This window comes from Tamandua tetradactyla, chromosome 23 (genome assembly GCF_023851605.1).
Source record: "Tamandua tetradactyla isolate mTamTet1 chromosome 23, mTamTet1.pri, whole genome shotgun sequence".
NCBI classification, from domain to species: domain Eukaryota; kingdom Metazoa; phylum Chordata; class Mammalia; order Pilosa; family Myrmecophagidae; genus Tamandua; species Tamandua tetradactyla.
In genome coordinates, this window is record NC_135349.1 from 54,721,483 (window position 1) to 54,743,561 (window position 22,079).

The following is a 22,079-nucleotide window of genomic DNA, read 5'->3' on the forward strand; positions in this document are numbered from 1 at the left end:
GGGCTCACACAGTATTTGTCCTATTGTATCTGGCTTATTTCACTCAACGAGACGCCTCCAGGGGTCACCCGTGTTTCACCAGGTATCAGAGCTCCGTCCTCTTTGTGGCTGCGCAGTATCGCACTGTATGGATACATTCTGCTCACCCATTCATCTGCAGACAGGCTCGGTGGTCCCTGCCCCTTGTGGATAAGGCGTTGTGATGCCTGAGTCCCTGCTTCCAGTGCTTTGGGACGTACCTAGGAGTGGGATTGCCAGGTCCTAGGGCGCTTCTACACTAACCCTCAGGCCAGCCACCCAGGGCCATTCTAAGACCTTGACCATCACCCGCGCGAGGGATGTCGGGAAAGACCGCCCAGCTGGGGATCACTTCCGGCCGCGGGGGCTGCCGGGTGGGGGCGGAAGTGGGCAGTGGCCGGCGGCGGGGCGCGCATGCGCGGGTTCTGGGGCGCGCGGGAGGGGGCGCGAGCCCGGCCACCGCCGTGAAGGAGGAAACGCGCGACAGCGTCTGGGGGTCGCAGGTGAGGGGCGCGGAGCCGGCCCCTGCCCCCGAGGGAGAGGAGCGCCTGCGGCGGGGGCCACCGGGTGAGCCCGAGGCGCTGGCCGGGCCCGTGCTTCTGAGGCGAGGGCCGTCTGGAGGAAAGTGTGTCCTTCAGACAGGTCGCCGGCGGGGGACGCGGGGGCGCCTGAACCCCACAGCAGAGGGTCGAGTCCCGGGAATGGGGCAAGCTCGACGTTAAACAGTGTTTTTAAAAAGTCTTATTAAGGATTGACTTTCATAAACCGGCAGTTGGCTTCTCTAAAACAAAGGTGACACATGCTCAGAATGGCCACGTCCCAATTCTTGCTCTGCGGTTAGCGCTGCCCGCCTCCTGACGAGGGTCGGCCGCGTCCCCACTGCGCGCCGGGGCGCGGCCCGCCTGGAGACCCCCGGGAGCCCGCCGGGGTGCTCGGGCCGCGCAGTTGGCGGACGGGTAGGGACTTTTTTTTTCCTCCCAGGGAGTTGGCTATAGAAGTCAAGTCGGTGTCAGAACATGTGTTCTGTGTGGAACGAAGTAATGGGTGGTGGCGGCGGCCCGCCATGGCCAACGCACTTAACAGCGCTGCAAAGCGTATCTGAACGTGGTTAAAAGGAGAAGCGTTAGGCCCGGTATGTAGTGCTAGAATAAAACTTTCTAAAATGAAAATCCATGGAACTGCACAACAAGAACAGTGAGCCTGAGGTTAAACTACCGACTGCGGTCGATAATGCAATTATAAAAATGCCCTTTCATCAGTAGTAGCAAATGTTCCGCACCAATGCAAGGGGTTAATAATAGGATATGTTGGAATCCTGTATAAAAAAAAAAAGACCTTTTTGTATTCCAAAGTTATAAACATAGTCTTCTATAATTTTCTTCCAGTATGTTTATAGCTTGGAGATTAATTATTTTTAATGCGCGATATGAAATGCAGCCACAATTTCATTTTTTCCCCCAAACGTGTAAGCTGAGTTTTTCAATGATGTTTACTGGATAAACTTTTCATTCCCTCAGTGGTTTGAAATGTCAGCATCAGCATAAAACACATCCATGTAATATCAGTTAGGGCTTGAATGGGAAATCATAAATCCCAGAGGGATTAGGAATAAGATTTAATTGGAGAGATTAGATTTTATGTATGATTGTGGAAGCAAGTGGAGAAGTCTGTGGAAGGCTGCTGCCTCTGCCTCTGGTGATGGGACTGAAGTTGCTGGAGCAAGGAGGGCCGACAGGAATCACTCCTGCCTCTCTCTCCCTCCATCCTGGACACCGTGGGGGACCCACGGAAGTAACTGGCTCCTGTCACCATGAAGCTGCCATGTGCCTGGTCAGGATCCTGAGAAGCTGGCGGCACAGGCCTGGCAGGAGTTGGAGACCCAGTGGGTCCAGCTGCCACCCATGTGGGCCAGCAACTGCACATGCTGCTTCATCTCCACTGCCCCGTCTGACCAGCTACCCTCACATGGGAAGGAATTCTGGAAACTATCTCCACTTAGCGAGGTTGGCACAGTGCAAAACTTATAAAGGATGGATCCCAGATGCTAATAATGGGTACATCTGGGGCGACAGTGAAAGGTAGCAGCTTGTCTCCCAAGATGGCCTCCAGATGGCCTTTCCTCCCGTGGTCACCTCATGTAGTCCTTCCTTTCTGCTGGTTCTCACCAACAGAATGCTGCAGAAGTGATGCTGTTTCATGCCGAGCCTGCCCCTGGCGAAGATCTGGCAGCTTCCACTTCTGCTGTCTTGGGAGTCCCACACTGCCAGGTAAGAAGTCCAGGGTAGACAGCAAAAAAGTGGCCCTTGTTGGGGACTGAGCTGTGTCTCCCACGAAAAGTATGCTCAGGTTGCAAGCTGTGCTCCTGTGGGTGTGACCCTGTTTGTAAATTGGACCTTTGAAGATGCGACTAGTTAACTCTAGTTAAGGTGGGCCCGCACTGAATGGCTGAGGTCCTTAGAAGCATGGGACATGGGACATGGAAGGAGAAGCCTCCGGAGAGCATCCAGAAGCCAGAAGTCAGCGAAACCCAGAAGAGAAAGAATATGCCGCCTCAGGCATTGCCATGTGAAGGAAAGGCCAGGAACCCCAAGGATTAGCGGCCAGCCAGAAGATACCAACCAGGGAAGAAGCCTTCCATCCTCTGAAATCATGAGCCAATGAATTCCTGTAATTAAGACAACCAATGCTATGGTATTTGTTTTAGCAGCTGGGGAACTAGGACAGCCCCCCCCCCCCCCCAAATGCCCATTGCCTAACCCCGGAACCTATGGATGGTTACCTGCTGCAGCCAAAAGGGACCTTGCTGGTGTGATTAAATTAAAGACCATGAGATGAGAGATGATCCTGATGATCAGAGTGGACCCCATGTAATTACTGGAGTCCGTAAAAGCAGCAACTCTTTTCCAGCTGTGCTTACAGAGAGATGTTAGAAGGACTTGACCCACTGTTACTGACTTGGAAGCGGGAGGCAGGGGGGTATGAGCTAAGGAATGGATAGGCCTCAAGAAAAGTCAGACCTCAGTTCTACAACCCCAAGGAAGGGAATTCTGCCAACAACCCAAATAAGCAGGAAACAGATTCTCCCCTAGTGGCAACAGAAAGGAACAGAGCCAGCCAATACCTGGATTTTAGTCCAGTGAGACTCATGCTGGACTTGAGACTTAACTGTTAAATAATTTGTGCTGTTTAAAAACCACTAAGTTTCTGGTACTTTGTATGACAGCAACAAAAAACGAGTTCACCCAGTGTTTTTGTTTGCTAAGGCTGCCAGAATGCAATACACCAGAAATGGCCTGGTTTTGTAAAGGGGATTTATTTAATTATAAATTTACAGTTCCTCAGAGAAAAAGAAGCTAGCTTTCATCTTGGATTCTCTGTCACATGGAAAGGCACATGGTGATGTCCACTGACCCTCTCTCCTGGCTTCTGGGTTCAAATGGCTTTCCCCAGGGCATTTTCCCTCTGCATCTCCAGACGTCTGGGTCTGAGCCGGCTCTGAGCTCCTCTCTTCTGACTCCTCCTTTTAAGCCTCACTCATTGCAGAAGGCTCTCCCCTTAGCCGACTGCAGATGTCATCAGCCATAGACGGATCTCACATGCTGATGATTTAAGTCCACAGCAACAGAACAACTGGGCACCTGAACCTAACCCCTGCAGTGTCCATCCCTTATCAGTGTGGCAGCTGTGCACACCACCTTAAACTGTGCTTAATCTCTAAATAGAGAACAATAACAGACATATTGTTTCACCTAACAGGGACCATCTGTCCTGCATGTAACACATTAAATCTTCCCAGAGTAGGGTGCAAGTCCTTGGGTAACATTCACTCTTATCCTTGATATCCTATAACATAAATACTATAACATGAACAATACAATTTGTGTCATACGATAAGGGGGATAAGATAGAGAGGAAAACAAAGATATCTGCCTTATGTACAAGGGCAAACATACTCATAACAAGACAAAAAGAAATATACCATTGCAGTCCTCATTTCTGTAACTGGTCATGTGGTCATAGTTCATACTTATAGGTACTTTCTTCTACTCCCCAGTCCATGTTCCCTTTACTTTCAGCAAGCACCTCAGCTGGCTGTGGTTCCTTGCCTGGAGGGGTGACCCGAACCTCCATTCCTGAAATTTCTAGGCCATTGGTTGTCCTAACTGGATTCGTTGTTGCAGTTTTCCAAAGACTTCAATCACAGGACATGGTAGTACTAAGAGACGCCCCAGGGAATCTCCTGTATCCCAGGAAAACTCTTCTTTGTGTAGTTGCGGTCCTATTTCCCCTTGATAGGATCAATCACCCCAGACAGAACAGTAATCTCCTTCCTTGCCTGTTACCTTCAGTGGCATGAGAAGCCCAAAGTGGCCAGGTACCAGCTTAACTTCCAGACCGGTGGAACCCTCTGTGTGTCTCCTGGAAGGAACATTCCTCCTTTTGGAACTAAGACCTGTAGACTGGCAGAGCTCAAGGTTGCAGGACAGGAAATAAATACCTGCTGAAGACATCATTTGGAGATGCCCCACAAAGGCCTTTAGACTCTGTGGGGAGAGAGAAAGGCCGAGCTCTCTTCGCATCACAGCCAATCACAGCTTTCCAGCTTGCTGCATATGTGAGTGAGCTTTCTTGGACATTCTAACCCAAGAAAACCTCCCGGGAACAAAAAACCCAGCTAACATCATGTAGAATAGAAACCACCCAGCTGAGGCCAGTCAACTGACAAAACTATGAAAGATAGTAAAATGGTTTTCATTTGAATCCACTAAGTTTTGTGACTGGTTATGCAGCAATGGATAACTGAAATAGAAAGTGGAATGTTGTAATAACTTAAAATATGCAGCATTGGGTTTGTGACTGACTAATGGGTAGAAGCTAGAAGGACGGGAAGAAATGGTGCCCTGAGTTGGAGGCAGGGTTGTTGGTGTGTGTGTGTGTGTGTGTGTGTGTGTGTGTGTGTGTGTGTGTGTGTGTGTGTGTTGGGGGGGGTGGTGGTATAGAAAGTTTGGCAACACTGTCACCTGCAGTGAGGCCAAAAATCAAATATATACCTAATGAACTTGTGGTTTGGGTGAAGATTTCCAGATGGAATGACAACTAGTATATTTTTAGCTACATTATAATGAGGCACAGATGGAAGAGATCAATTAAACTATGTGGTCTTCAAGCGTAACCTAAAGGAACCCAGAACTTGCTGGATTAAAAAATGAAACACTTTCTCGTTCCCAGTCTCTCAGTAAGACTCTCAAAGTGAGACGTGGTCTCAGGTTAAGTTCCGATTCAGTGCTCTGCCGACAGAACATGAACTCAAGGGTTCAAGCTTAAGAACATTTGTTAAGAACCTAGAAAACCTAAACGCTACACCTTAAAACCGTTTCAGGAGAGAAAATGGCTTAAAGGTGTTGTCCCACAGCGCCTGAGTCTCCGCCTTGATAAGGAGGGGCTGCCTCAGAAAGACTTTTGAATGTGGCTTTTATCTAATGAAGTGGATTACAATTTTATTCACCAAGTTTTTTAAGCAGTTGTAACAACTTGGACAGAAAACGACAATCCTTTGGGTTCCCAATGATCTACAGGCCGGGAGCTAGTTGAAAAGCTGTTCAGGACAAACATCGGCTATTTCTCATGAAAAAGATCACTCAAATGGCAGAACCAGGCTCCTAGAGGGCGCAGATCCAGGCCTTGTGGACGTGCATTCCCTGCTCGGGGGCAGGACTCCCCACGGAGCAGCGATGGCTGTGCGCAGGGTCAGCTCAGCCCTTTCTCACCACGGGTGGGTGGGCGGGCCAGGTGGCAGCTCTCAGCTCTTCTGCTGGGGGAACCATTCCTAAAAAGCTTCACCTACACCTGGATCTTTTTGGTTCACAAGATCCTGGCTGTCGAGTCGGCCCGGTGCTACTGTGGGCTGATTGGGGGTGCTAGGAGGGAGGACGTGTACTGGACAAATGGGAGGGAGGTGAATCCCTGGGGACCATGGAGCAGATCGCTAAAGAGGGCCCCGACCAACCCTGCCTCTCGGTTTCAGGAACTGTCCGTCCCTTCTCCACTGCCTCTGTGTCCCAGTGGTTCACGATAGCGGACAGAATCCGGGGGACTCAGCCCCACCAGGGCCCAGCAGCTCCTCCCTTGTGCTCCTGGCAGGCCTGAGCCCCGAGCGAGCGAGCAGGCTGGTTCCCTGCTGGAAGGAGCTCGTGGATGGGGAGCCGCCCTAGGCTACACAGAGAGGGAGAGAATCCCTGAGCACCCCAGCCTCGAATGCGCCCAGCTTCTCTGCTGTCCCTGCAGAGCTGCGTGGCCTGTGTGGAGCCATTTAACATTCCCACCCAGGCCAGGCCTGAGTGACTGCACCCCAGCTGGTGGCATGCGAACCGCCTGGGCTAGCGCAGTTCTGCTGCATGGCTGGGAGAGCTCAGAAGACGGCCTAAGTGGTGGAGTGGTTTCTTCTGCAGCCATGTAGGTAATCGAAAGACAATGCACTTTTGCTTTATGCTTCGGACATTTCTTTATTGCTTGAATTTTTCGCAACAGTTACTACTTTTCTATTCAGGAAAGAAAATGACATCAGTGTCTGAATATCCAGTATTATAATGGCATCATCCAAAAGTATATTAATTTGTTCCTACCCTTTATTTCCACTGCCTATTAACATTGAATAGTTCTTATTTTATTAGAGTATTAGGTGCATATTGCTTTAAAAGTCAAATACTACTCAAAGGCTTTAAAAAACTTAGCAGCTTTAAAAAACTTAGCAGCTTACTGCCCATCCTTCCACACTTCTCCTAGTCCCCTTCCCAGAGGCAATAATTTTTTTCAGTTTTTAAAAGGGAGTTTATTAAGATGCAAGTTTGTGGTTCTAAGGCCATGAAAATGTCCAAATTAAGGCACCAACAAGAGGTTACCTTCACTCAAGAAAGGCTGATGCCATCCGGAACACCTCTGTCATCTGGGAAGGCATGTGGATAGTGTCTGCTGGGGTGTTTGGCTTCTGGACACCTCTGTCAGCTGGGAGGTACATGCGACGTCTGCTAGCTTTCTCTCCTGGCTTCTCACTTCATAAGGATTCCCTGGGAGTGTTTTCCTTTGCATTTCCAAAGGTCTCTGACTGTGTGGGCTCTGAAGCTTTTTCCAAAATGGTTCCCTCTTTTTTTTTTAAATTTTTATTAATAAAACCAATCAACATAGAATATGAACATTCTTTTTTCATCACATAGTTGCATATTCATCATGATCATTTCTTAGAACATTTGCATCGATTCAGAAAAATAGAAAGAAAACAGAAAAAATGCATACATACCATACCCCCTACCTCTCCCTTTCATTGATCACTAGCATTTCAATCTACTAAATTTATTTTAACATTTGTTCCCCTCATTATTTTTTTTATTTTTTTTTATTTTTTTTATTTTTTTTTATTTTTATTTATTTTTTTTTTTTTAAAGGAAAGACAGAGAGAAGGAAGGAAGGATAGAAGGAAGGAAGGAAGGAAGAAAGGGAAACATTTTTAAACATTTTCTTGTTTTATTGTATTCTGTTTCTCCGTTTTTGTTACATGGGCTGGGGCCGGGAATCGAACCGAGGTCCTCCGGCATAGCAGGCAAGCACTTTGCCCGCTGAGCCACCGCGGCCCGCCCATTTTTTTTTATTTTTAATCCATATTTTTACTCATCTGTCCATAAGGTAGATGAAAGAAGCATCAGACACAAGGTTTTCACAATCACACAGTTACATTGCAAAAGCAATATCATTATACAATTATCTTCAAGAAACATGGCTACTGGAACACAGCTCTACATTTTCAGGCAGTTCCCTCCAGCCTCTCCATTACATCTTGACTAACTAGGTGATATCTACTTAATGCGTAAGAATAACCTCCAGGACAACCTCTCAACTCTGTTTGGAATCTCTCAGCCATTGACACTTTGTCTCATCTCCCTCTTCCCCCTTTTGGTCAAGAAGGTTTTCTCAATCCCTTGATGCTGAGTCTCAGCTCATTGTAGGGTTTCTGTCCCATGTTGCCAGGAAGGTCGACACCCCAGGAGCCATGTCCCACGTAGACAGGAGGAGGGTGGTGAGATTGCTTGTTGTGTTGGCTGGAGAGAGAGGCCACATCTGAGCAATAAAAGAGGTTCTCCTGGGGGTGACTCTTAGGCCAAATTTTAAGTAGGCTTAGCTTGTCCTTTGTGGGGTTAGGTTTCATATGAACGAACCCCAAGATTGGGGGCTCAGCCTATTGCTTTGGTTATCCACACTCCTTGTGAGAATATCAAGAATTCTCCACTTGAGGAAGTTGAATTCTCCCCCTTTCTCACCATTCCCCCAAGGAGGCTTTGCAAATACTTTTTTATTCACTGTTCAAATCCCTCTGGGATTTATCGAGGCATCATTTTGGACAAACCTACAAAATCTCATGCCCTACTCAAAGTTCCATGTACTTATGGTGTTCATTTAAGCTATTATTCTAGTTTACTAGCTGCTGGAATGCAATATACCAGAAATGGAATGGCTTTTAAAAGGGAGAATTTAATGAGTTGCAAGTTTACAGTTCTAAGGCCGAGAAAATGTCCCAATTAAAACAAGTCTATAGAAATGTCCAATCAAAGGCATCCAGGGAAAAGATACCTTGGTTCAAGAAGGCCGATGAAGTTCAAGGTTTCTCTCTCAAGTGAGACGGCACATGGTGAACACAGTCAGGGCTTCTCTCTCGGCTGGAAGGGCACATGGTGAATATGGCGTCATCTGCTAGCTTTCTCTCCTGGCTTCTGGTTTCATGAAGCTCCCCAGGAGGCATTTTCCTTCTTCATCTCCAAAGGTTGCTGTCTTGTGGACTCTCTGCATCTCATGGCTTCATTGTTCTGCTCTCTCTGAATCTCTCTGAATCTCCAAAATGTTTCCTCTTTTATAGGACTCCAATAAACCAATCAAGACCCACTCAAATGGGTGGAGACATGTCATCCCCTAATCCAGTTAAACAGCCGTTCTTGACTAAATCACATCACCTAGGGAGATGATCTCATTACAGTTTCAAATATACAGTATTGAATAGGGAGTATTCTACCTTTAAGAAATGGGATTTATATCAAAACATGGCTTTTCTGGGCGGGCCGCGGTGGCTCAGCGGGCAAAGTGCTTGCCTGCTATGCCGGAGGACCTCGGTTCGATTCCCGGCCCCAGCCCATGTAACAAAAAACGGAAAAACAAAATACAATAAAACAAGAAAATGTTTAAAGATGTTTCCCTTTCTTCCTTCCTTCCTTCCTTCTATCCTTCCTTCCTTCTCTCTGTCTTTCCTTTAAAAAAAAAATTAAAAAAAAAAAAAAAAAAAAAAAACATGGCTTTTCTTAGGGGGCATACCTCCCCTCAAACCAGCACAGCTATCCACATAAGTTATATTAGGAAACACATTAGTCGAAATATAAATTTTATACCAAATAAACATTTTTTGCTTTAGTCTCACACATAAGTTCAAGTTTTAAAATATTAATTACCATCTATTTTCAACACCCTGCATTATTGACATTCCTTTGTTCTTCCTCATGCAGAAACATTTTTAAATTTGCATATGTAGTCACTAGCATTATACACTCTAGGCATTCCCAGATTATACCATTTCAGTCTTTATCATATCTTTTTCCTTCTGATTTTATTTGTGCCCCCAGGCCTCCTCCCTCTGTCATTCTCACATTCAGCTTCATTCAGTGTTCTAACATTATTGTATTACAGTTAGGTAGTATTGTGCTATCCATTTCTGAATTTTTACAATCAGTCCCACGAGGCAATCATTTTTGCTCTTTTAGCTGCTTCCCTGGTATTTGCCTGTACCCGTATCCCTATACAGTTCTATCTTTTGATTAATCAATTTTATACTTTACCGATTGAGTTACTATGAACTCTCTGCTATTAAGTCTTTCTGTACTGGTTTAAAACTGTTATTTCCCCGGAAAAGCCATGTGCTGTTTCCTGATCCAGTCTTGTGGGGGAAGACATATTATTTAGGGTGGAAACGTTGATTGGGTTGTTTCCATGGAGATGCGACATGCCCAATTTGCGGGTGTGGCCTTTTGATTAGATGGGGCTGTGACTCCAGCCTTCAAAGTGTATTGTAATTAGTTTACTGGAGCCCTTTAAAAGGGGAGACATTTCGGAGGAGGCTCAGACACAGATGTTCGAAAATGCTTGGAGAGCCTGAGCCCAGCAGACATTGGCACCCACCTTCCCGAGAGATGCTGAGCAAGGCTCCACGGGACTGAAGAGCCAGAACCTGGAGAGAGCCAGGGGAAGCTAAGGGAAGAAATCCAGAGCTGCCCCAGAGAGGCTAAGAAAGGACGAGCAGACGCTGTCCACGTGCCTTCCCTGTGACAAAAACCCAGTGCCATCCAACCCTTACTTCAGAGTTACGGTGTCTTTCTCTGGATGCTTAGTTTGGACATTTCTATGGCCTTACAACTGTAAACTTGTAACTTAAATCCCCTTTATAAAAGCCAACCCATTTCTGGTATATTGCATCCTGGCAGCTTTAGCAAACTAAACACCAATCAAGTCCTGCCGAATCTCCCAGAATTCTGTACTGTACTTACTGGGCCATCAGCATTATGATATCTGTTCAAATATTATTCATAGCTGAGTGCCGTAATGCACAAAGGTTGTTTCTTTTCTTACTTCTTCCCTGAGGTTAATAATTGCCTTTTTGTTGTTCATTTTAATCCGGTTGGCTTTTAGTACCCTTCTTCACATGGTCAGTCTCACCCAGGAATTCATCAGTTCCAATTATTTTCTTTCACCACATCCCTCCCTGAGATCCCCACTCCTCTGGCGGGGCTGGCTGTCCTTAAGACACTGCCATCCCGCGGCACCTCTGGGCTGACATCTTGGCATTCCATTTGCCTTTTTCCTGGTATGGATTTTGTTTCCTGGATTGCACATCTCCCTTTGTCGTTTTACATCCTCACCTTGGCTGAGCACATCCTTCAGTTGCCTCATGAGGTTAAGAAGGTGCCCAGTGGCGAGGGCATGTGACAGCCTCCCAGGGCCTGTCTCCCAAGTCGCAGGGGAGACTTTGCGCTTAGGCACAGCTGTCTCCCCCCCATCCTGGAGGTTCTCTGCACTGCCCTCCCATGCTCAGTCTGTTTCCTGGAGACCATGTCCTCTTTCTTGGTTTACCCTCTTTTACTGGAGAATATCTTCCCTCCAGGGGCTCCCCAAGGATGGTGCATGGGACGTGTGGTCGGTTGAATTTTGTACCTCAGCAAAGGCCACGTTCTTAAACTCAATCCACATTCCCATGCGTTTGAATCATTTGTAAATAAGATTTTTTGAAGATGTTATTATTAGTTAAGGTGTGGCCAACTGGCCCGTTTTCCTGGGGGCCCTATAAAAAGCCAGGGTCTGAGTGAAGCTCCTGGGAGGGGGCTGAGGACCTACGTGATGGGAGGCGGATGCCACGTGATGCTGCAGCCTCTGGCGAGGTCGGCGAGGAGGCACAGCTTGCCAGCGCCTTGGTTTTAGACTTTGCAAGTCCAGACAGCTGCAGACAGGTCCCTTTGGGGAAATGCACCTCTGAGCAGCTGGAGCAGGCAAGGCCCACGGGAGAGGAGTGAGGCCTCAGCTCCTTCAGGTCCCTGCAGCTCTTCCTTCCCCTGGAGTGTCGCAGGAGGGTCCCGAGAACCCCACTGGGTTCCAATAATCCAAGCTTCCTGCCTCCTGCTGCTGAAGGGAACCCAAATGCACCCCCTGGGCTGGTCACTGCTGAACATTCTGCGGTCTTTGCTTCCAGGTGTTGTTACTGCTGTTGTGGGTTTTTTTCTTTAATTGAGAAATCTTCACGTACACACAGTCCACCCGCTGTGTACAGTCAGTGCCCACAGTGTCGCCACATACTTGTGTATTCATCACCGTGATCGTTTTTCAGAACATCTGCATCACTCCAGAAAAAGAAATAAAGGACAAAAAGAAAAAACTCATACATCCCATACTTCTTACCTCTCATTGGTCACTAGTATTGCAACCTACCCAGTTATTCTATACCCCTTATCCCCTCTATTGTTTGTTCATTTTTCCTTATCGATTTTGCTCATCTGCCCATACCCTAGATAAAAGGATCATCAAACACAAGGTTCTCATATCACACAGTCCCACTGTAAAGGCTATATAGTTACACAGTCTTCTTCAAGAATCGAGGCTACTGGAACACAGCTCACCAGTTTCAGGTACTTCCCTCCAGCCACTCCACTCCACCATAAACTAAAAAGGGGATATCTGTATAATGCATAAGAATAACCTCCAGGATAACCCCTCCACTGTGTTTGAAATCTCTCAGCCACTAAGACTATTTTGTCTCATTTCTCTCTCCCCGATTTTGGTTAAGAAGGCTACTGTTTGAACTCGGAAATCTTTTGTAGTTATCATACTTCCTACAAATCTTTACACCCCTGGGATAGAATGAATCCTGCCCCCCCCTGCCCCCGTTCATGTGACAGGGCCCTGCAGAGGTGCCTGCTCCAGGGAGGGCCCAGCACCAGGGTGGGCCTGGCCCCACACAACTGCAGTCCTGAGAGAGGGAATTTGGATGCCGAAGTGGAAGCCACAGGAGAAGACAGAGTGACAGATGGCCGGTGACGGAGGCCTGTCCCAGTACACCCCAGCCTCCAGTGCCGCCCAGCTGCTGGTACCGGGCTCGCCGCCCCTAATGCCAGCCAGGATGGCCCGCGTTTCAGCCACCGGCGGGTGGCAGTTTGTCACTGCAGTCCTGGCAGACCTCCCCGAGACATCAGTCATTTCTCCTGATATCGCAGGTATTTCCCACGCGTACCTGAGCTCTGTGAAATGCCATTTTAATGCACTGTGTTCGGGTGTCTTATTTACCACCCTGTACTAGTCATTTTCATTTGTTTTGTTTCTGCAGGTCTAAACCAGGCGTCTTTGGCATTTTCTGTCCTTGGGAGGTTTCCTGTAGGACAGACTTCCAGCGGTGGAGTCACTGAGTCAAACAGAATAGGCGTTTTAAAAAGCTAAGGCCACAAAGCCCTACAGCGACTCCGAGGGGGCCGTGCGGGCTGCATGCGGGGGCCCTGGGGCTTTCCCGCCCTCACTGGACAGGGGGTGGCTCTTTCATGTGCATAGATGTCATGAAGCAGCTTCTCGGAAGTGTCTCAGCCTGACTGGTTTCCTCTTTGGTGACTTGTCTTGTCTGTCCCTCCTTCGTTTTAATCTTTAGGGTCGCGGTGTTTTTCTGATCAAATTTTTTAGCACTTTACAGGAAAGCAGGGTCAGCATCTGGTCCGCACTTCACTGTGCTTGCTTGAGGAGAGTCATCCCCAAAGGAGCTGGGTTTGAAAAGGAAAGGCAGGGAAAATAGGGGAAGCACCCAAAGGAAGGAGTCAATCCCATCAGCAGAGGCAGAGGGAGGATTGCCAGGTGCCCGCGGAGTTGGGGCTGCCCAGAAGTTTTTGTAACACTTTCCACCATTTACAGTTCAAGTTTTTTCTTAAATTATTTCCCTCCCTCCTCTCTCCGCTGAAAGCTGGGCCCCTTCTCTGACATGGAAGTGCCCAGTGTGCCAAGAGGAGTGACCTGGTGGCCTTCCGCCGGCGCCCCCGCTGCCCTCTGCCCCTCAGAGGGAGCCCAGGGGTCCAGGGGCGGCGCGAGGAGCGCGGAGCGGGCGGGGGGCTGAGGAAAGGCGGCTCGCCCGGGCCGCAGGGCGCTGGGGTGGAGGGCGAGGCGGGGCGCAGCGCCCACCCGGGGCCCCCAGCCCTGCTCCCGGAGGCCACCAGAGGGCAGAGCTGAGCCGGCGCGGGAGCCCAGGCCGGGGTGGGGGGAGCGCCCGCCCTCGCACCCGCTCACTGCGCAAGGGGGGAAACTGAGGCAAGGCGCCGCCTCGTCCTCCAGCGTCTCCCCGCACCCCAACCCCAGGGCTGGCGGACTCAGGCCAGGGGACCTGCCGGCGCCCCGTCTCGCGGCCCTGACGTCAGCCCCGTGCCCCAAATACCTTCCTCCCGGGCCGGCCCGCCGCGCCCAGGGCCCCGACCCGGCCTTCCCAGAACCCGCTTCCGCCCCGCCCGGCCGCCGTGGTTCCGGGGGTGGGGGGAGGACTCGCGCTCACCTTTGGGTGGGGGCTTCCAGGGCCCAGTCTGCTGGGAAGGTGTTTGGGGGGTTGCTAGGGTCAGCTGGGGACCCCCTGCGTCCCTCCCCTGCGCTCTTCCCCGGGCAGCCGGGGCCCTCGGTTTGCGCACTGCCGCCTGGCGCCCAGGGGGCCTCAATCAGTGGGGGGGGACGGAACACGGGGGGTCACTGGGGCCGTCAGCAGGTGGGCGGAGGCCAGTAGAGGGGGTCTGAGGTCCGTGGCTGGGGGTGGGTGGGGTGGGGGTTTGGGGCCAGGCCGTGGCGGCGCCTCCCTCCGGGGCGGGCCGGGCAGACGGGTCGGGCGGCATAGCCGGGCCCACACTCACCTCGGGCATAAAACCCCGCTTCGTGGGGCCCGGCGCCGACCGCCACGGACATGAGGGCCCCGGCCGCCGCGCTCCTGCTGCTGCTGCTGGGACTCGGTGAGTCGGGGGTGCCGGGCCCCTGCCGCTTCCCGCCCGCACCCGCCTCCGCTCGCCCCTGGCGGGCCGCCCTCTCGGGCCCCACCCTGGGGGGAGGGGAGTGGGGGGGCAGGACCGAGGGGACCCGCGGTGGCACCGGCAGGGGCTCCCGGGCCCCCCTTTCCTTGGGAGCTCATGAGGTGCCCGTCCAGGCCCGAAGCTTCCCCATGCTCCCCCACATTCCGGAGCAGCAGGTGTGAGGTCTCCGCTTCCCAGGTGGAGCCACAGAAGTGCCACGTGTTCCCGCCGCTTGGCCGTGGGGCTGCAGATGGCCACCAGCTGGGGATGGGGGCGGGGGAGGCCGACGGGAGTGCTGGGGGCTCAGACGGCCTGCTCCCAATCTGGGCTCAGGGTCAGCGGGAGCCAGCCACGGGGACCCTCCCTGCAGGGTGCGCCCCTCTGCCCAGGAAATGCCCCGGCATTCCTGGGCCAGCCTAGCCAGCCTGGCGGCCACCACACTTCCCTGTCCTCAAGTCACCTCCCGGGGCCGGGCGGGTCGCCCCAGGCTGCTGAGCGGCCCGGGCACCAGCCTTGCTTGCTCGAGCTGGTAGGAGGCTGCAGGTCAGCCTCCGTGGGGATGTGCTGGCAGGGGGCCTCCCGGGCTCCAGGGGCACCCTCAGCACCCCCTGCCCCTGCCCCATCTCCCACAGGGTGTGTAACACCGGGGGTGCTCCGGGTCCCAGTGGAAGTGCCAAGGCATGCTCGCCCCCCCCACCCCACCCAGGGCAGCCAGTGCCCTGCCAGGCCTCTTGGCCGTCCCCTCCCAGGGCATCTCCCCACTCACAGGGCCGAGCACATCCCAACCAGCTGTGCGGACCTCGGGGTCCCTGGGCCCGGAGACGATGGGCCCGACGCCTCTGGTTCCCTCTTCCAGCCCCCGACGCTGCCCATCCCACAGAGGCCAGGTCTCCAACTACCCCTCCCTGGCACCCCCAGCCACTCCTATTTGTTTCTCCCTGAGCTCAGGGTTCCCAGGTGGGGGCTCTGTCTTCAGGGGGGACCTGGCCGTAGGTGAGATTATAATTCCAAACTCCAGGGTGAGGTGGGTGGGGCTGTGTGATGCCCAGGGGAATGCCAGAGAGCTCAGGAGAAGGAGCAAACCTGAGACGGACAGTGCGAGCAAAGAGGGCTTCCTGGAGGAGATGGCATTTCATCAGCCCTTGAACAGTAACTAGGATTTGGTCTTGGGAAGATGTCCTGTGGAGGGGGTGGCACAAGCAAACATGCAGGGGAAGGGAGCTCCGCATGAATGAGCAGCAGCCGAGGGTCTCACTAGGCTGCAGTTGGGGGACCGGGGCAGGGAGAACTACGAAGAGCCTACTGAAAAGCCCTGGAGAGAGGGGAAGAGCCCAAATGTACATCAGCGAGTGCTGCGGGGGCAGGATGGGTGAGTCAGAGCATCATTTCACAAGCGGAATTATTAGGCCCTGGAGAGAGGGAGAGAGTGGCCAGGTGTTATAGATCTAACTAAATTATACTAAGATGAGAGGGGCTGAGGAAAAGAAAGCTCCCAGGGTGTCCAGGACAGACTTCCTGTTCCCCACTGCCCACCTGGCTGACACCGCCTCGCCCCCCACTTCTGCCCCGCGCCCCTCCTCTCCCCTCTGCTGCCCTCCAGCCTCAGTATTGGGGAGAGTGAGACTGGAAATCTGGCAGGAAGAGAGGGGGTCTGGGCCCCTCACAGAGAGATGTGACTGCAGCTGGCCACTTCCTGTCCCCATGCGAGGTCAGAGGGTGAAGGTGTGGTCAATAGGAGCTGCCTGACCAGTGGAAATGCTGAGGGCCGGGGTGGGGGTGGCTGCTGCGCTGCTCAGAACCCGCCGGAGAACCCGCTGCAGGGGCTGGGCTCTCCATGGCAGACTTCCCATGGGTGTGCCGGCCCGGCAGGGGTCTCAAGGCTGGGATGGGGGCTTGGGTCCTGGCTGAAGGCCACGGAACAGGCTCTGTCCCTGTGTCCAGAGGGGTGGGTGGTCAGTGGGTCCAAGGAAAATGGTTCCCCAGTCTCCCCAGGCAGGCCCTGGCCCCTGACCTTGGGGTGGGGTAGAGCAGGAGGGAGGGATGTGGCCCAGCAGAGGGGGATGCCAGGGGCGGGAGGGCGGGGGAAGGCTGAGCGCTAGGAAATCCCTGAGGCTCCTCCCCTGAGTCAGAAGCCCTGGGGCTGGGGTTGTAGTCCTGGGATCAAGGTTAGACTCAGGGAGGACTTGCAGGAGAGCGGCTGGCTGTGGTGCCGACTGAGATGGGCCAGACCTTTGCAAGGTGGAGGCGGCTCCGGGGGTGTTTCCTTTACGCTGGCTCCAGGCTACCTCCAAGGCTGGAGGCTCATCTCCCCCCCGAACTCCAGGAAGGGAAGGCAAGCCATGGGGGGCTTCACTGGTGTTTCCTGTTGGCTCCCCGTGTGGCAACCCAGCCTTGCAGATAAGCTCCGTAGACCTGGGTCTGTGAATGTCACAGAGAGCCAGGCCTGGGATGGGGGTGCCTAAAGGTCACAGGCTTCTACTGCCAGGTCCCTCTGTGGGTGGAGACTCGGGGAGGGGCTGGGCTGACCTGACCAGCAGGGCTGGTGAGAGGAGGTGCAGAACTTGGCTTCTGAAAAGTTGCTGATCACTCGTGTCTCTCTTTTCCAGGAATTCTGGGAGCCGAGGCATCTGTAGGTGAGCACCCAAGCCCTTTGGGGGTTGGGGGAGGACTGGCGGAAGCACAGGAGTGGGCTTGCCCATGAATTGTGAGCCTGGCTAGGGGCTCCCACGCCCCAGGGGAAGATTCTGACTCTTAGAGCAAACAGGGAAGTGCTCCCCACTATGTACACATGCCCCCACTCCTGAAATGCCCCCCACGGATATATCCACCCTCTCAGCACCCTCCCAGGTACACATCCGCCCCCTCCAGCCGGCACCCAGAGCATCCTTCCCAGGAAAGAAGTTGTGGCTGGGAGGAAGTGAGCCCGGAAAGGAGTGAGGGAGGGAGGGCTGGCAGTCGGGGTACAGCGGGCGGGGCAGGAGCACAGGGATGCAAGGCGGCAGGGCGGGGCAGGAAAAGGGAAAGAAGCTAAGGCCTAGGGTCTGAATGACACCCAGGTAACTCTGCCAGCCTCCTGGGTCACCTGCCCCACCACCCTGGGCCCGGGGTCCCCCCAGGTGCTCTGGGAGCCCTGCTTTGTGTCAGATGCCGGGTAAGAGTTTCCCCAGCCCCGCCCACTGCGCCCTCCCCATTTCAGAGTGGTGGGGAGTGAGGCGGGGGTGGGGGCCTGGGAAGGGTCTGCCTGCATCAGACGCTGCCTCAGGTGCCCAGGCCTCCAGCTTTGGCCAAGGTCCTGGGGCAGGGCGGGGCAGGGTGAAGTGGAAAGAGGGCGCTGGGGTGGGGACTCGGTGGGCTGCAGCCGCCTCCCCGTGACTGCCCCCGTCCGTGTTCCCCCAGCCTGCGGGCGCCCGAGGATGCTGAACCGGATGGTTGGGGGGCAGGAGGCAGAGGAGGGCGAGTGGCCGTGGCAGGTCAGCATCCAGCGCAACGGGAGCCACTTCTGCGGGGGCAGCCTCGTCACGGAGAGCTGGGTCCTCACCGCCGCGCACTGCTTCCCCAAGTGAGTCCCCCGCCGCCGCGCTCAGCACCGCGGACAGCGCCCGCCCCGCGCCCTCCCCCCGCCCCTTAGATCACGCCCCTCCCCCGCCCCACAATCCGGGCTCCCAGCCCCCACGTGGAGAGGGGCCCCCTCACTGCTGGGCTCTCTGAGGAGGCGCTTTTTCCTAGGGGGCCACTGTCCCTGTAAAGCTCCTCCCAGCCCTGCCCCGTCGCCGTCTTGCCCCCTCCCAGCTCTCAAGTCCCGGGCTCCTCCATCCTGGCTGGGGCTCTGTGATCACAGACGAGCTCGACGACTCGGCTGAGTGTCCCCTCCTCCTTCCCACCCGGCTGAGGTCAGCTCAGCAGGCTCTAAGTAGAAGGCTGCCCTGTCCCCAGTGCCAGGCTGTGCAGCCGAAAGCTCCCCCCATCCCGCCTCGCCACAGCTCTGAGACTCTGAAAGCCCATCACAACCCAGACACGGCAGCCACTCTCTAGCAATGCCTGGTCCAGGGGCCAGGTCATCTCCTCAACCCTCCCAGTGGGACCTTCAGAGAGCGTCTGTCCTGTACCCGTTTCACAGATGAGGACACTGAGCCACAGAGAACCTGCTAGGGGACTCCCCAAGGTCACCACCGGCTGCCCAGGGCAGCTGCAAGCCCTTCCCTGCGCTGGCTCTGGTCCCTGAGGGTGCTGTCTGAAGACAGTGTGCAGAGGCGTTTTGGGCCCTGGGGGGGTCAGGAGGGAGATTCTGGGGCTGCCCCCACGCTCTCTGCTCTCCCCACCAGCACCTCTGAGACGCTCCTGTACCGGGTCCTGCTGGGGGCGCGGCAGCTGGTGAAGCCGGGGCCAAATGCGGTGTACGCCAGGGTGAAGCGGGTGGAGAGCAACCCCCTGTACCAGGGCATGGCCTCCAGTGCTGATGTGGCCCTGGTCGAGCTGGAGGCGCCCGTGACCTTCACCAACCACATCCTCCCCGTGTGTGTGCCAGACCCCTCGGTTGTCTTTGAGACTGGCATGAACTGCTCAATCACTGGCTGGGGCAGCCCCAGTGAGCAAGGTAAGGAGGGTAGAGCCAGGAGCAAAGGAGGACATGTCTAGGAAAGGTGCTAGGCAAACTGGGGTCCACTCTGAACCAACAATCTTTTTCTGCTGATATTGATACAAATGGTCTCTACTTAACAGAGTGGGGGTGGGTGGGAAAGGGGCAGCAGACCCAGAGGGAGGATGAGAAGTGAAGGAGGGAGAGTAAAGAGCCTATCCTGGTGGTTAGGAAGGAATTCTTTTCCACAAGGCCCAGGGCCAGAAGAGGTCTAGACCCAAGTGAGAAATGCGGAGAGGCAGCTGTGGCTCTTGAGAACCCAGGGCCACGGGTCTCTGATAAGGCTGCGCTCTGAGCTGCCAGCTGTCCCACCCTTTCAGACCACTTGCCCAACCCGGGGGTCCTCCAGAAACTGGCCGTGCCCCTCATCGCCACGCCCAGGTGCAACCTGCTGTACAGCAAGGACACCGAGTCCGGCTTCCAGCCCAAGACCATCAAGGACGACATGCTCTGTGCCGGCTTCGCTGAGGGCAAGAAGGACGCCTGCAAGGTGGGGGGCATGAAGCTCCGGGGCCCAGGCCAGGGCTCTGCATTCAACCTCAGGGCACCCGCCTTCAGACAGTCCTGAGCCCCGGGGAGTCAGAGGCAGTGGGTGGGGCGTGGGGCCCAAGGGATCTACTTTTTAACACACTGCTAGGTGAGTCGGGCAGGTGGTCTGGGAACGCTGGAGAAATGGGCGCCCCAGACCAGAAAAGGCCTGTGCAGAGGAGGGCCTGGGCTGGGGGCTTCTGGGGGAGTGGTTGAGAGAGGGCCGAAGTGCAGGCAGCGTGCGCTCCTGCGAGCCCCTGGCCCCGGGTCCCCGCCCTGCCCTGACAGTGCCTCTTCTCCACGCAGGGCGATTCGGGGGGCCCCCTGGTGTGCCGCGTGGGCCAGTCGTGGCTGCAGGCCGGCGTCATCAGCTGGGGTGAGGGCTGCGCCCGCCGGAACCGCCCGGGCGTCTACATCCGGCTCACCTCCCACCACGCCTGGATCCACCGGCTCATCCCCGAGCTGCGCTTCCAGCCGGCTGCGACCCAGGCTGGGGGCCAGAGGCGAGACCCCCGGCTCCAGCAGCCCCTGGGCCGGAGCTTTGCGGCCAGCGTGGCCGCCCACACGCCGCTCCTGCTTCTCACAGCCCTGCTCACGCTGCTCTGAGCACGCGGGCCCACGGTGTACATTTGTAAATAGCTCTCCAAGCCCCTCCACCCTCAAAGGCCAGTTATTTTTATTTATGTTCGCCCTCCAGTAAAATTCCCTTCTCCGGGTCCGCTGTCTGCCTGGTGCTGACCCTGGGGTAAGGAGAGGGAGTGGGGAGGGGCCCAGGGGTGTCCCGCGGCGCTGAGCTGGGGGCTCAGGGTGGGGGTGGGTGAGAGGTTGGATGGGAAGAGGGAGCCTTTGCCTCACCTTGGTGATGGCGCAGTCCCTGCCGCATCCCGTGCCTCAGTTTCCTGCCAGTACAGCCCCATCTTTGAGTAAAACAGACCGTCCGCGTGGTGGGTAGGCAGAGGAGACCCCAGCCATCCCCTGGAGGTCGCGCGATGGTGGCCACCCTCCCTGAGGCCTCTCTATCCCCAGTGCACCCGCAGCCAAGGCCCCCCACCGGCGGTGTTCCTCTGCCTTCCAGGACGCCTGCTCCCGGGTCCTCCCCTTGACCCCCGCCTGCTCCTCAGGGTGGAGGGGGCGGGAACGCTCCAGGAGGCCGCAGCAGGTGGCAAAGTGGGTCCCGTCCCCGGCTCCCCGCACCTGCCTGCCTCACCCTGGACCCACACCCCATCGCCACCGGAGGAGCCGGGGCAAGGGGCGGGACTGTCAGGGGGACGCTATGGGCCAGGCAGTGGGGCTCGCTGTGCAGGACCCTGGCGCATTTCTGCATTCATGGGATCGTGGCCTTGATGGTGAGCAGTGCCAGAGAGTGGCCTGAACGCCAAGTCCCGGGGATGGGGGAGGAAAGACCCTCTGCCTGAGCTCTGCACGGGCGGAGGCCCGAAAGGCCCCGGGGCTCCCCTGCCTGCTCGACAGTCACTGCAGCGCAAGGACTACAGGCAGGCGACCCCACCACTGTCGCGTGCACACCCCCACACGCACACAGCCCTGGGCATGCCCCACCCTTGTGCCCACACACACAGCTGGCCTGGCCCAGCCCCAGAGGGGAGCGGGTACCTGCTGTGGACCAGGCCCTGGGAATGGAGACCCCGCCATGCAGTGCTGGGCCCGGGCGTGCCTTTCCACGCGGGGAGGCAGGCGTGGGGGCCTGGCGACAGGCAGAGCACACAGGGCCCCCACTGGCCACTCCCTGACGCTCTGTTGGGCAGCTGCGGCTGGGCTTCTGGACGCTGGTCCCCAGAGGGAGAGGGGACGTTCCATGAGTCTCAGGGTTGAAGCCCCCAGCCCGTGCAGGGGCCAGGGCGGGGAGGAGACAGCCCTGGAAGACAAGGGAAGGAAGCATGACAGCCGCGGGCTGGGGAAGGTTGGGCCCCCTGGGGTGCTGCCATGGCCCACTCTGCCTACTCTGGGCTGCTCCAGGCTGAGGGGTTGGAAGCAGCGCTGGGAGGGTGAGCCGGGATCTCTGGCAGCAGAACCCTGACTGTCGCGCACCCCATCTCCCAACCCCACTCATGGAGCAGACACCTGCAGGACCTGGAGAGAAAACACCCTTGGGGCAGACTGCGGGGGTTCAAGGAAGCGCAGTTTATTTCACAATGCACAATCCTAAGGCGCTAGGCGTGAGGAAAAGGAGGTTAGGAAGGAACCCCCCACACCTGCCCCAGTTTGGGTGCTGAGAGCCCGGAGCTCAGAGGCGATGCCCCACGGCCCCTCGAGGCTGCCAAGCAGAGCCCGGGCCCCTGCCAGCT

General features: G+C 55.1%; 1 protein-coding gene across 2 annotated transcripts; it reads left to right on the forward strand.

Annotated features, from left to right (window-relative positions):
* Nucleotides 1–453: 453 nt before the first annotated feature.
* Nucleotides 454–20,462, forward strand: PRSS27 (serine protease 27). 2 transcript variants are annotated; one of them, XM_077142070.1, is made up of 6 exons: nt 454–521; nt 17,219–17,245; nt 18,009–18,171; nt 18,935–19,206; nt 19,569–19,738; nt 20,083–20,462. In XM_077142070.1, exons 3-6 carry the CDS (start codon nt 18,026–18,028, stop codon nt 20,380–20,382), a joined length of 888 nt encoding a protein of 295 aa, XP_076998185.1. In that variant the 5' UTR covers nt 454–521; nt 17,219–17,245; nt 18,009–18,025; the 3' UTR covers nt 20,383–20,462. The 2 variants fall into 2 exon arrangements, with proteins under 2 accessions (XP_076998185.1, XP_076998184.1); XM_077142069.1 differs by lacking the exon at nt 454–521 and adding an exon at nt 14,440–14,555.
* The last annotated feature ends 1,617 nt before the right edge of the window (nt 20,463–22,079 follow it).